Source organism: Lutra lutra, chromosome 5 (genome assembly GCF_902655055.1).
Source record: "Lutra lutra chromosome 5, mLutLut1.2, whole genome shotgun sequence".
Classification (NCBI taxonomy): Eukaryota; Metazoa; Chordata; class Mammalia; order Carnivora; family Mustelidae; genus Lutra; species Lutra lutra.
In genome coordinates, this window is record NC_062282.1 from 119,509,734 (window position 1) to 119,523,260 (window position 13,527).

Below are 13,527 nucleotides of genomic sequence, written 5' to 3' on the forward strand. Positions count from 1 at the left end.
TAATCCATGAATGCAAATATTATCACAACATATCACAGAAAATTCTGATTTGGTAGTTAAATAAAGATGATAACCATTTGAGTCATTTTCATTTCTAGTTTCCTTGGTCATAAGGCTCACAGTAAAAAAAAAAAAGAAAGAAAGAAAGAAAATTTATAGGTCCCAAATATATAGATATGGTGGAAAAGGGACTAATACAGCTTACAAATCTTAAAATTTTTAGAATCTTACTTGAGTTCATATCCTGGAAAATTGTTTCCTCACAGATATGTTTAAAAAAGAAAGAAAGAAAGATACCTTTGCTTGATTCCTTCTTTTTAGTTTCTTGTGGAATATAATTCCATTCCTTGGGAATGCTCTCACGCAAACAATCAGGAACTCTGTGCTTGTTGAAGTTGGTCTCACAGTTCCTCCCAGAGCTCATCACAAATATTATCTGCTGTACAATGTCCTTGACAGCATCCGTCAGTGCCAATCTCAAGCATCGGATGACCTCTAGCTCGGACTCCATGCACGTTGAGACTTTAAAATCAGACAGCATGTTACAGTTAGCAGAACCTGGCAATATTTTGTGTGTTATTCAACTGGGAATTCAGTTTCTCAGTAATCTAATTTAAAGCTATAGAAAAGGAGAGCTTCTTTTAACCTTGAAATCAAATAATTAATAAGCAGTCCATAAACGTTTGGGGAAAAAAAGTTTCTTCTTAGTAATAAAGAAAACAACAATTAAAATAACAGTGAATAACAATATCTGCTTGTGGTTTGGAACTCTAATGGTAGGAATATAAATGGTATGACCTTCTTAGATGACAACTTGGCAACAATATCAACACTTTAACATTTTACTTACCTGCTAACCCACTTAATTCTGTCTCTAGGACTTCACCCTAAGAAATTAATTATAATCATGTAAAGGTATAAAGGAAAATTGAAAATAATCTGAATGTCCAATAATTGGTTATTTGTTTAAATACCTACACATCTACTCAACAAACCCATATATTATTCACTAAAAAAATAAATAAAGGCAGGTTAGGAAAAGCATGACATGCTTTTTATTTTAAATAACACACACACACACACACACACACACACACACACAAGAGTTAAAGGACGTACTCTACAACGTTAATAATGAGGTTCAGTGACTGATGGGATTTCAGATATTTTCTTCTTCCTTCCCTTTTTTGTTTACTTTTGCTTCTTTCGTATCCTCCCTCCCTTCTGTCCTTTTGTCAGCCATTCTACATTCTTTCTGATTATATATATTACCCACCATGACTATGTATTATTTGTGTGATAAATGCAATAAAATTTTACTTGTTTTTTAATAGGACAGCAAGTCTTGGGATAATCACTTGAATCAATACAGAAAAGTACTTATATGTTTTTTCCCTGAAATTTTGAGGTGATATTTTTCTTTTTCTTTTCTTTCTTCTTCTTCTTCTTCTTCTTCTTTTTTTTTTTTTTTAACTTTTACTTACTTAAATAATCTCTACACCCAATGGGTGCTCAAATTCACAACACTGAGGTCAAGAGTTGCATGCTTTTGTGAGTCAGTCAGGTGCCCTGAGGTGATATTTCTCACATGACTCAATCCATTGTTAAAACCACCATCCTGCTGGGATGCCTGGGTGGCTCAGTCTGTTGAGTGACTCTTGATTTCAGCTCAGGTCCTAACCTCAGAGTCCTAGGTTCAAACCCCTGTGGAGCCCCGCACTGTGCTCTGTGCTCAGTGGAGAGTCAGCTTCAGGAGTCTCACAAAATACTCAGTATTTTATCTTTGTAAACCCTCCCCAAGTGATGGTCCAGGTTTTGTAGAGAATAAATGGTGGATCCTGCACAGAAAAACTTTAATTTTTCTTACTATTAGCTCATCTAACAGAAAGTTTGAAATAATACCTATAAGGATTCACTTATGTATATATCTTATACATAAGTGTACAAAAGTTGAGTCCCTCATGACTGCTGTAGGGTCTCAGGTTCCAGGAAATATTTAAGATCCAGAGAATATTTAATATTTACAAAGAAACAATTTAAACAAAGATCAAGGACATTTCACAAATTTGAATTTCTTATCCTTTGAAATACCCCACACAGTTCGGACTGTATTCATAAGTGTCATACCTGTTTTAAGAGACTTGTCTGACCTTGTGGAGAAGGGTTTGCTCAAAGTGTATATGAAAAGAAGACTAATTAGGAATGAGTAGCATTTTTGCTTTCTGGTGGCAGCACCTAAAGGCCACTGGTATCTTCTAGGTCATTTTCAGTACAGTTTTGTGCTAAGAATCAAAATGGTTCAAGAGCTTAAGAGTTGAAGAATAATGGTTGAAGCATGTGGGTCACCAATTCTTTTTAATCCTAGGAGAGAATTCTGCTCTCAATTCACCTGAATAACTAAAAACAATAGGGGTCGAAGAGCTTTCAAGGTAATTTTTCTTTCAGTTCCATAAAGTCTACATCAGAAGTAACTAAGTCTTTCTAACCTGAAAACTGTCCTTCCTTTGGGTAAAGAGGTAGCCATAAGAAATACATGGAAACTAGGAGATAAAACTTTAAAAGGAGATAATTATTACACAGCCATTAAGTAATAGATTCAGGTTTTTAAAATCATTACAAAAAGTTATCTATTGCTATTTTTCAGGGATAATGACGAAGAGAAGATGTAACATAATGACTTTAAACTAGCTAAAAAGATACTCAAGTAATGTCTAGAGGATAGTGAAAAAGTCCAGGAAGAACAAAACCATGAATGTGAACAAGTTAGATTTTTTATATGGGTCCCAGGAAATACTTTATGGAAATGCAGTTTCCAAAACAGTATATAAAACAGTTTATAGGCCGACAGCCAAATGTAAATGATGTAAATAGTTAATGGACTAACTACTAAGTTTTCATTCTTTGTTTTCCCAAGATATTATGTAGAATTAAAGTCAGGATATTAAGTATAAAATAATGTAAGCACCTTTCCACCTGGCTCTGAAGATGGGGAAACCCAGGAACACTTTCTATTCAGAAATGCAACCTGCTCTGGCTTTATCATCCATTCTAGTTGTAGGCAGAAGAACAATACAAATGGAAAAACATATGATCCCCAAAGGAACAATAGAACGTGCTGGCTTTGTAGAGACAGAGGCACTATGGTCATAATAATAAATGCCTTTCACATTTAAAGAAAATTGACCAGTGGTTTTGCCTATCTGTTGAATAAATGCATCTAAGAATCACAAAATATTTTTTCAAAATATTTTATGCTCAATAGCAAAACTTAATCTATGGTAAATATTAAATTAAATTTTTGTGAGGACACTTTCTAATAATAATTTAAAAAGAAAATCTGTATTACATAATTCCCCCTCCCCCCAATCTTCCCTCACCTTGTCCCAGGTATACTATATTTTGATAGGACCTAACAGTTAATGATTCTCAAAGAAATGTTTATACTGAAAAACAAATGCAAGAGAAACTTTTACAACAGACTCAGCAAATGTGACATCAATAAAATCTTCGAAACATCTTTAAAGTTTTATTTAATTATCTATAAAACACTTCTTTTACAAATAGTAAATTTCTCATACCTGGGATATTATATAGAAAGTCCCATAATTGTTCTTCTTCCATGTAGTTCACAAAAACATTTCCAAATGTTTGTGGAGAAAAATTGCAATGGTACAGTACTTTAAAGATGGTTTCTATCAAGCTGGATTCTTGATTCAGACTATTGTCTGTATCAGAAGCTTGTTCTTGAAAGGTACGTTCTTGGAAAAAAAAACAAAACTGATTTAGTAAGATAGGTATCAGTGAATGTGAGTAAATTCTTATCACTTGGGGCACCTGAGTGACTCAGTCAGATAAGTGTCCAACTCCTGATTTTGGCTCAGGTCATGATCTCTGGGTAGTGAGATTGGGCCTCTCATCAGGCTCTGCACTGGGTGTGGAGCCTGCTTAAGATTCTCTCTCCCTGGGGCAACTGGGTGGCTCAGTGGGTTAAAGCCTCTGCCTTCGGCTTGGGTCGTGATCCAAGGGTCCCAAGCCCCGCATCGGGGCTCTCTGCTTGGCAGGGAGCCTGCTTCCCCGCCCCCTCTCTCTCTGCCTGCCTCTCTGCCTATTTGTCATCTCTGTCTGTCAAATAAATAAATAAAATCTTTAAAAAAAAAATTCTCTTTCTCTTAAAGAAAAATTTTTATTCCTTTTGTCATTAAAAATTAATATACATTCATTGTAGAAATTAGAAAATAAACAAAAAAAACAGAGACAACTAAGAAAATTAAAATTGTGCCAAAACCCATCAACAAGTGATAGCCTATATGTGATGCAGTGTTTCATTTGTATTAAATACAGATATACATAAATGAATATATGTATGTATAACTTGATCACCAAATAGAATTATTCTATACATATTCTTTTGTTTTCCAAAACCTGTGTAAATCCAGTTCAATCTTTGTATTTCTCTTTTGGATTTGTGTTCTGAACATTATTGTACCCTTTATTCAGAACATACATTTCAGGGCGCCTGGGTGGCTCAGTGGGTTAAGCCGCTGCCTTCGGCTCAGGTCATGATCTCAGGGTCCTGGGATCGAGGCCCGCATCGGGCTCTCTGCTCAGCAGGGAGCCTGCTTCCCTCTCTCTCTCTCTCTGCCTGCCTCTCCGTCTACTTGTGATCTCTCTGTGTCAAATAAATAAAAATAAAATCTTTAAAAAAAAAAAAAAAAAAAAAGAACATACATTTCATGAAAATTCAGTTACAATCTTCCCAGAATTATGCTATCGATTTACAAATAAATAAAATAGGTTTACAAATGTTTACAAAAAAATTTACAAATAAATCTACAATAAATTTATAAATGTTTCTCAAACCCATAGATCCTGTCATGGCAATTTACCAATTGGTTCCTCAGTAAAACTATTTAAGGAATTCCCACAAAGATAGCCACTTTAATTACCCTTTTCAGCCCTCATCTGGCTCCATTATGACTTCCTCAAAGACAAGTAATCATAAGTCCCTACACGATTGTATTTATAGGTTGGACTGGAAAGGTGAAATAATAATTTCTATTTTGTTTGGACTGTTAGCATGATATGCCAATATCATAATATGTACAAATATTTATTGGATTAAAGATAACATATAACACTGTATGTTAACTACACTGGAATTAAAGTAGAGCAAATAAATAAACATATCTTGTGTCTTATATTTTAAATATCTTGAATAAATAGAATCTAGATCATTTTGGAATGAGTACAGTTCTTCTCCATGCTCATTTGAAAGCTTATGACTTTTATGTTTCCTATGGATAATTTTACCTCTGTGATTTGATTTTCAGGATCTAGAGAACCCTCCTCTGGATTTTTGCTAGGCCTATGGGTGAAGCGGCATTCCATCTCCACGGAGTTGCTAAAGTGGTAGAAAGCAGACTGGAAGTTACTGATGGAGATTCTGGGGAGGACCTGACTGAGAATGAATCCAACACAGTAAGAAGTAGAACCAAGAGATAGACTATCCCTGATGATATGATATGACCCTGAAAACCTGGATCCAGCAATACCAATGTATTTGTGTTAACTGAGCTAATACATTCCCCTAAATTATTAAACCAGGCTAATTTGTGTTTCTAGCGCTGGCAGTCTAAAGCATAAAAGGTTAAATGACAAAGAGTCCTCATCTAGGCATTCATATTTCCATCTTTTTTATTCAAAAAGTTTCGGCAGTTCTGTTATTCCCTCCCTCAAATTCCTCTGACATACAACTGTCAGTTATCCTTTCTGTCATTCCCCCATGTGTAAACCTTCCCCTGAAATTCCTTAGCCTGACAAGGAAGAGTTGGCACAATATTTTTCCCCAGTTATATTCCAATCCCCAAATATCTGTTCCACACAGATTGGTTTACTTGCTCTTCCTCTTAAATGTTCCCTCCCATCTCCTTTTGTTCATTTATGCTATTTCACTAGTCTGAATATTCTCCTCCAACAAAATCCCCATGGTTTAATTAATCAGTTAATGAGTCAGCGGTCATATTATCCTAGATGCTGGGGCCTATGCCTTCCAGGGAGTTACTGACCTTGTAGATGTATATGTTTGTGAGGGGAGGGAAGAGGAGGGGGGACTGCAAGGTAAGGAGAAGTAGGGTGACCATACACTCTGGTTTTCTCTGAGCACTCCTGGTTTATGTCTGTTGTTCCGGCATAATTACTGCTAGCAACTTCTTTTAAGTGTCTGAGTTTAGATGACAACTTATTCAATCACCTTAAGTCTAAATGGTTTGAGAATAAGGCACCGCGGAAATATAGAAGATGACACTTTAAATTTTTTCAGGGAACACAGAGGAGAGCCTGTATCGGTTCAGTCTTTAAGGAGGAGTAGAAGTTTATCAGCGTGACAGGTCTGAGGAGCGGGTACTTTCCAGCAACACAGAAGGGTTAGTGGGATGACGAGCAGGCAGGTAGCTGCTGGCAGGGTGACACAGCTGAAGTGTGCCAGGTGTGCAGGAGGTGGGAGACAAAGCTAGTCAATCAACACAGCATGAATAATCTATAGGTTCCATGAACCATGCAGAAAGGATACAGTCGGAGAAAGGGGGTGGGATATGAGCAATAATTACAATAAAAAATAATTATTATTGTTGTTACCATATAAACGTGTCAAGATGCTTCAATGAAATATGATTATTTTTTTAATTTTTCTCTGTTTTCCTTTGCCCTGAAATAAAGTAGTCTGTTTCTGTTCCCTTGCCACAGAGGGTTTTGCTATCAATAAAGCACAAATAGACACTGAAGTCAGTTGCCTTCCTAGATTTAAAAAAAGAAAGAAAGAAAAAGGAAGGAAAGAAAACTAAACCTTTCAAATCGTTATTTGAACTACATGAAATAGCCATTTTTTTTGCAGGCCGAAAAGGTAAAATATTGGCACCACCGTATGATACCAAAGTAGAATAGTGTGTGTCTTTTGAAAGAGGAGATGCTCTGGGACTGGAAAGCAAAGCCCCTGGGTCGGCAAGTAGTAGTGGCGCGGGAGGCTGCTCAGTGTGGGCCCTGAGGGAAGCTAGCACCCCGACACAGCCTCTCGGCCTCCTTGGAGATCCCAAGCCTCACCTGATGGCTGCACCTGAACGAGGTGCCTGGATAACTGATGACCAATAAAGCCTCACAGAGACCTCAGCTCCACTCTGGGACTGGGGTAGGGACCCTAAGAAGGGCATTAAGTGTTCTGCCAGCCTGGAAGGATGGGGCCCAGAATTTTCATAACACTGATTTGCAGACGATAGGGGATTTTAATAGGTCTTTTATATCTGAATTTAGAAAAAGAGGTTTATACCAGCTCTGAAAGCAAAGCTACTATTCACAAAGTACTTACTGTATGCCAAACATCACATGAAACTGCTTTACAGACCTCGTGTTGTCTTCATAGTACTCCACGGAACGAGTGCCGATGATCCCAGTTTTACAGGATCGTCAGATCAACACAGTGAAGTTGAGACAAATGAGGTGACTTGCCCCAAGATCTCAAAGGGAGTAAGGATTTGCCTGTGCTGTTTACATTAAACTAGAATCTCCAACATCTCAAAGTCTGCTTTGCCTTTTATTCTTTTTATTTTTTTTTTTTGACAGGAACCTCTGAATGAGGAGTACTCGGTCCGAACCAGACATTCGGCCCGTGGTAATTTTGCTGTCTTCATGCAACATCCTCAACTTCTGAGAACATTCTACAATTCCACATACACTATCTTAGTCCATGTCATTACTATTAGACTTTCTCTGAATGTGCAACTTGTCTAGAGCCATCTTCCCAGGACCTGGAGCTAAGGTTTTCATCCCAACAAAGGAAACAAAAAAAGCAGAGGGGAGAAAGAGAAAGAGATCTGTTGAGTATTTTTTGTTGGGTTTTGGTCCATCTCAAAATTGGATTTTTTTTTGAGATGACATTTACCTCCTTATCACAATATTCAAAGGTTTTTTTCCCCCCAACTTTCATCCTCCTCGTAATCTACTGTATCTTTTCTAGTTACCTTCTCCTTGGAAACCCTCTTCTCTCTTGACTTCCTCATGGCTATGCTCTCTTGGTCTCATGGTGCCTCATCTTTTCTATAGCTCTTTCTCTTTGATCATCTTGAACCAGGTTGGCAAGCTTTTTCTATAAAGGGCCAGATGGTAAATATCTGAGGTTTTGCAAGCCATTTGGTCTCTGTCTCAGCTGCTCAACTCTGCTGTCATAACATACAACCAGTCATAGACACTATGTGAATGCAGGGTCAAGGCTGTAAATAATACTATTTACAGAAACAGTAGTGAGGGAGAAGTGGCATCAGCCAGTGGAGGCTCCCCCAGAACCTTGGCCTTAGCCTTCATTGAACCTTCCTGCTTCACACCTAGCTCAGCGATTCTGTTACCTTTTGATTTCGAACACCACTTTTGTGAAGAAGTTTGTAAATTCATCACCTCTAGATCTAAGCTGTCCCTTTCATGCTCCTTGCGGTAGTCTCTATTTCTAACTAACACCCCACCATTGTCTTTTCATCTCCAGGTTCCTTGCCTTAGCAATTTGTACTCCTTCTCTGAATTGTTAGATATTATAAATTAAATATGTCTCTCCCCTTAACTCCATTTCCATAACGAATCAAATGTTGATTTTTTAGTGAATCAAATGTTGATTTTTACACTATTTATTTATTTATTTATTTAAGTAATCTCTACACCCGACATGGGCCTCAAACTCACAACCCTGAGATCAAGAGTTGTATGCTCTTCCAACTGAGTTGGCCACGTGGTGCCTCTCAAATGTTGATTTTTTTTTTTTTCCAACTGTATGCCTTCCCTTTTCCCAACACTATTAATTACAGTTTAGGGTTTTTTTGTTCGTTTGTTTTTGTTTTTACCTTTTAGTTTAATCAAAACAATCCCCAGAATACGCATTAAATCTAACTCCACTGGTACCTTTTAAAGTCCCCCATAGGGGCGCCTGGGTGGCTCAGTTGGTTAAAGTCCTCCATAAACCATGCCTCACAAATCCACACTTACCATTTCCTATTACCTCCAATATTCCAACGCAATTTCTAAGTCGAACTTCACCCACTGTCTAAAAAGGTCTGAATGAAGAGTGAGCCTCAGCGGATTTTAGATGTTTCTAAGGTCTGTGCCCTGGAAACCAGGTGAAGACCAGTACCTTTGTGAGGCACTCATGCACAAACCTTGGTTTTCCTTAGATTGTGAATTTCTTATACTACAGGAATTTTCCTCTGTGTTCTCTTTTATTCTCCTATCTCCCATTCCTTTCAAGATGACTCAGCTAGAGTTCTATGAATTTTGCCTTCTTTTTAAGGTAGTCCCTTCCCTTGTCCTCCACATGTAGGTCTAGCCCTTTCCTCTTCCTTTCCCTCTGCCTTCTGGACCAGGCTCTTGCTTATTTGATGTAAAATCCTCCAGGTGTGTTTTTATAGAATCTTCAGTCATGAAAGACATAAATATCAATGAGTTGTAGATCTGCATAAAGTATCCATTGTTTGGACAAATGTGAGCCATTTAGCCTCATCTCCCTCAATCAATAATTTTACCCAAGAGGTATTTTCCCATCAGATCTACAACTAACCAAGGCCTGTACTCCCTTATTGTTTTCCCCTTTAATATGAGTCACACTCCTGTCTTTCTCCACACCTCAAGGTAAGGAAGGAGTGGGGACTCTTCTCAGTGGTGAGCTTGGGGCCCACCGGACCTCCGGGACTTGCACTCCCTGGTCTGTTCTCCCCTCTGTTAGTCTATTAGGGCCAGTTCTGCTATTGCAAGGGAATCCCAGGACTTTCAGCTCTGTTGGTGGTAAGGGGGCAGCTAGAGCAGTTGGGAGAGACAGAAGGATCAACTTAACTCTGGAGATCCGTGTAGGCAAGCCATATTTAAAGCCATATTTTCTGACCCAGGTTTTACCAATAATAAAGCTGCTATTTTGAATTCCATCTGCCTCTCCTTGATCTATCAAATGTCTTATACATTCTATAAACAAATATAAGATTTGAAAACAGATTGCCTTTTCAGTAACACTGAAGGGCCCTTTTCACAGCAGACATGATGGAGAACCGAACTCATTAGGGCTTCAAGGGAAGGGTGGTATCAGGCGAGCAGCTCCACCACAAACCCACCAGGAGACTATGTTTATTGCTACCAGAGATGTACACATACGTGGTATACTAGCACTTTGCTTTCCAAGACGGCTTAATTTTTACTTTCTACAAAAATGCTGTTAATGACAAACTCCTGCTGAGTCACTAAAAAGGATTTGGCAGCAATGCTGTTGAAGAGAGTGCCGTGAGCTGAGGGATGCTGAAGTAACCAGGCTCTAACGAGCATCCCTAACCAAAGGGAGGAGGCTCAAAGATTCACTTTAGACACAGGTATTAGACACAAAGTACAGAAGAGAAAATGGAGCATATAAAACCAGGACTCCAAACCTAAAACACCAGGCCAGTAAATTAATACCCGAGATGCACTCCACAGGGGGTGGATTATCACATGAAAATTGCTTTAAAGAAGCAGTAAATTTGAATGTCACAGCCTAGTTCACTAGGAAAATTAACAAAAAAGAAAACTGAAACCTGACCTGAATATTAGCTTGAAGTCTGTTGTATACAAGGTAACAATAGATATAAAGACCTGCCATTTATTTACAAGTTTTTGATTAAACATGGCTCGATTATAACTTTTCCCCCCTTCAAACTGTTCTTCCTTTGGCAAAATCCAAAATCTTAAAGAAAAAGTCTTGTGAAATAGGTCTTAAACTACAAAGACCAGAAAAAAAATTATTATTTTTCAGAGATCTTCTTTCCCAAGTTTTTCCTGGGATTTATCTTCCTGCTTTATGTTCTAAAATGCTCTATGCAATTTAAAGCTTTTCTGACTTATTCTGTGCTATGTTCCTCAGTAGCCAAAGAAACTAAACATCAGATTTCTACCTCTTTTGATTATCCACAGTCCCAAATTCAGGGCTACGATTGCAGAGAGTTGGGAGAAACGTCTTCATTGAATATCCACCATGGCATTGGCTCTAAGCTCAGTGTTTTGCATACATTCACCCATTTATTTAAATCCTCGCAAAAACTCTACTAATTGGATATTATCTCCATTTTTTTTAAACAGGTGAAGAAACTAAATCTCAAAGAGGCTGACACGTAATGAATAAAATAGGAAAGTACTCTCTAAGTCATCAAAAGAATAGCTACATTCACTAGAGATTTAAAATTAGACAATGGACTCCAACTCCTTGAAAACTGATAATCTTTACATGAGAAGCACAGGCAGTTCTGTGTGTTTTATTTATGTATTATTTATTTATTTATCAGAGAGAGAGGGAGAAAGCGAGCGAGCGAGCACAAGCAGGGGGAGAGGCAGGCAGAGGGAGAAGCAGGCTCCCCGCTGAGCAAGGAGCCCAATGTGAGACTCGATCCAGGACCCTGAGATCATGACCTAAGTCAGTGAGACGTTTAACCGACTCAGCCATCCGGGCGTCCCCCACATAATTTTTAAACACACAGAATTGGGACACCTAGGTGGCTCAGTTGGTTAAACTTCTGCCTTCGACTCAGGTCATGATCCCAGGGTCCTGGGACGGAGTCCCACATCAGGCTCCTTGCTCAGCGGGGAGCCTGCTTCTCCCTCTGCCTTCCACCCCCACCCTACCCCCCCACCTCCGGTGCTTGTGCTCTATCTCTGACAAATAAATAAATTTAAAAAATTATTTTGCAATATCTACAAATTTGTAAGTGTAGATAGGCAAACCTCTGCAAAAGAGTTTTATCTTTATCTATCTGTATCTTCTAGAGTTCTTCTTTATGCTTTTCACAAGGTAAGACTTTCTCCAAAGTGCATTTCATGGGATGTTAATGGTTAGCAGTACATATGTTCTGGAAGTGCTAGCTTCAATATTAAACACTTTGGTTTTCTGCAGGATTTCTCAGAGCCTTTAATTATTCACGAGCCCTGTGCCTCGGCAAGAAGGGATTTTAGTATATAGTGTTTTTTTTTTTTTCTAAATGATAGATTTTTTTTTAAATTTTTATTTATTTATTTGACAGAGAGAGATCACAAGTAGACGGAGAGGCAGGCAGAGATTGAGAGAGGGATGCAGGCTCCCTGCTGAGCAGAGAGCCCGATGCGGGACTCGATCCCAGGACCCTGAGATCATGACCTGAGCCGAAGGCAGCGGCTTAACCCACTGAGCCACCCAGGCGCCCCAGTATATAGTGTTTTTTTAAGCATTTTTTTTTTTTTACCATAAAACCCTTTTTAGTATTACATCTAGCAGGACTACTATTCTATAAAACTGAATCTAGAAATCCTGGCACTAATGTTTACAAATACACTCTTAAATTAACTTCAAGCCCTTTAGGTTTGCAAATGAAAGTGAGCAGTACCAATGGAAAAAGGAAGCAAGGTAGAAGTACAAAGGGTTACGCTGCATAAGGAGATTGCCAATTTGAAAAGAAACCCTGTCACCAAAGTTGAATTTAATTTTAACTCAACTGAATCATGGGAGCAGAGAAGGATTCTTACCAGTTGGACACTGGCAAGGATAACAAAGCACAGCCAAAACAGGTCTTCAAAAACTGATTCTTAACCCACAGATACATACCAAGTTCTAACTATCTGATTAAGAAACACAATGAAATTATATGGCTGGCAGACACCTTACAGAGAAGTCAGTAAATATTTGGTTAACAAATGAGTAAACATTTGTTGAGTGAATGAATAAAAAGTCCTCTAGTATCTGTGACAATTGTGACCTCCCTCTTTTTGAATACTTTCAGTGGTAGGATTTCCACTGCCAACCAGGCAGCCCGTCCCTCTGCTGGGCAGCTCAAGTTACCAAGCTGGCATTTTTAAGAAACATATAGAACACTGTTATCAGAAAGGACTAGAGAAATCGACTCTATCTCTTTAGTAGATAAAGAAAAGAAGCAGAGAGTTGTAAACAATTTCCTCAAGTACAATTAGGGATGAGAATTCAGGTTTTCTGACTGACAGAGTGACAGCCAAAATCCATCTCCTTTTAACTTATTCCTAAGTATTTCTACTTGCTGACTTGGACAGCCTACTTTTTTTTCTTCTCACATGAATATTTAAAACATATGAGGCTAGCTCTCCTGCCTCCTCTAGGCTTTTCTTCTTCAAGTTATAAACACCCGGTTTATTTAAGTAAGGTATGGCCTCATTAACATCTTATCACTCTTCACTCTTTTTTTTTTTTAAATCACTTTTCACTCTTAAATGGGCAATTGCCCTTTAAGCAAGTTGCACCAAGAAAAGACCATGATACTTTGGGCAGGATCTGATGACCTCTAAGCATAGGTGGACTAATTGGTCCAATTCTTTAGGTGGCAGTCCTAGGTAGTAAGGGATAAGTTTTGAGCTCCCTGATACACAAGGTCCCTAGATGTCCATATATTGTCAAACCCAGTCAAAGCTATTTCGAAGGGCAATTCCTTCTGTAGGTGATACCAAGCCTATCTACCCAGTGGAAATGTCTACCCAGACCTTGGGAGA

General features: G+C 38.3%; 1 protein-coding gene across 3 annotated transcripts in view; it reads right to left on the reverse strand.

Moving 5' to 3' along the window:
- The window catches only part of KIAA0825 (KIAA0825 ortholog), a 407,438-nt gene that overhangs the window by 215,276 nt on the left and 178,635 nt on the right, over positions 1-13,527 (reverse strand). For all 3 annotated transcript variants that reach the window (XM_047731565.1, XM_047731566.1, XM_047731567.1), the window contains 2 exons: positions 3,579-3,758; positions 298-522 (listed from right to left, as the gene is read on the reverse strand). In XM_047731565.1, coding sequence (XP_047587521.1) covers positions 298-522; positions 3,579-3,758 — 405 coding nt within the window. The remainder of the gene's footprint in view (positions 1-297; positions 523-3,578; positions 3,759-13,527) is intronic.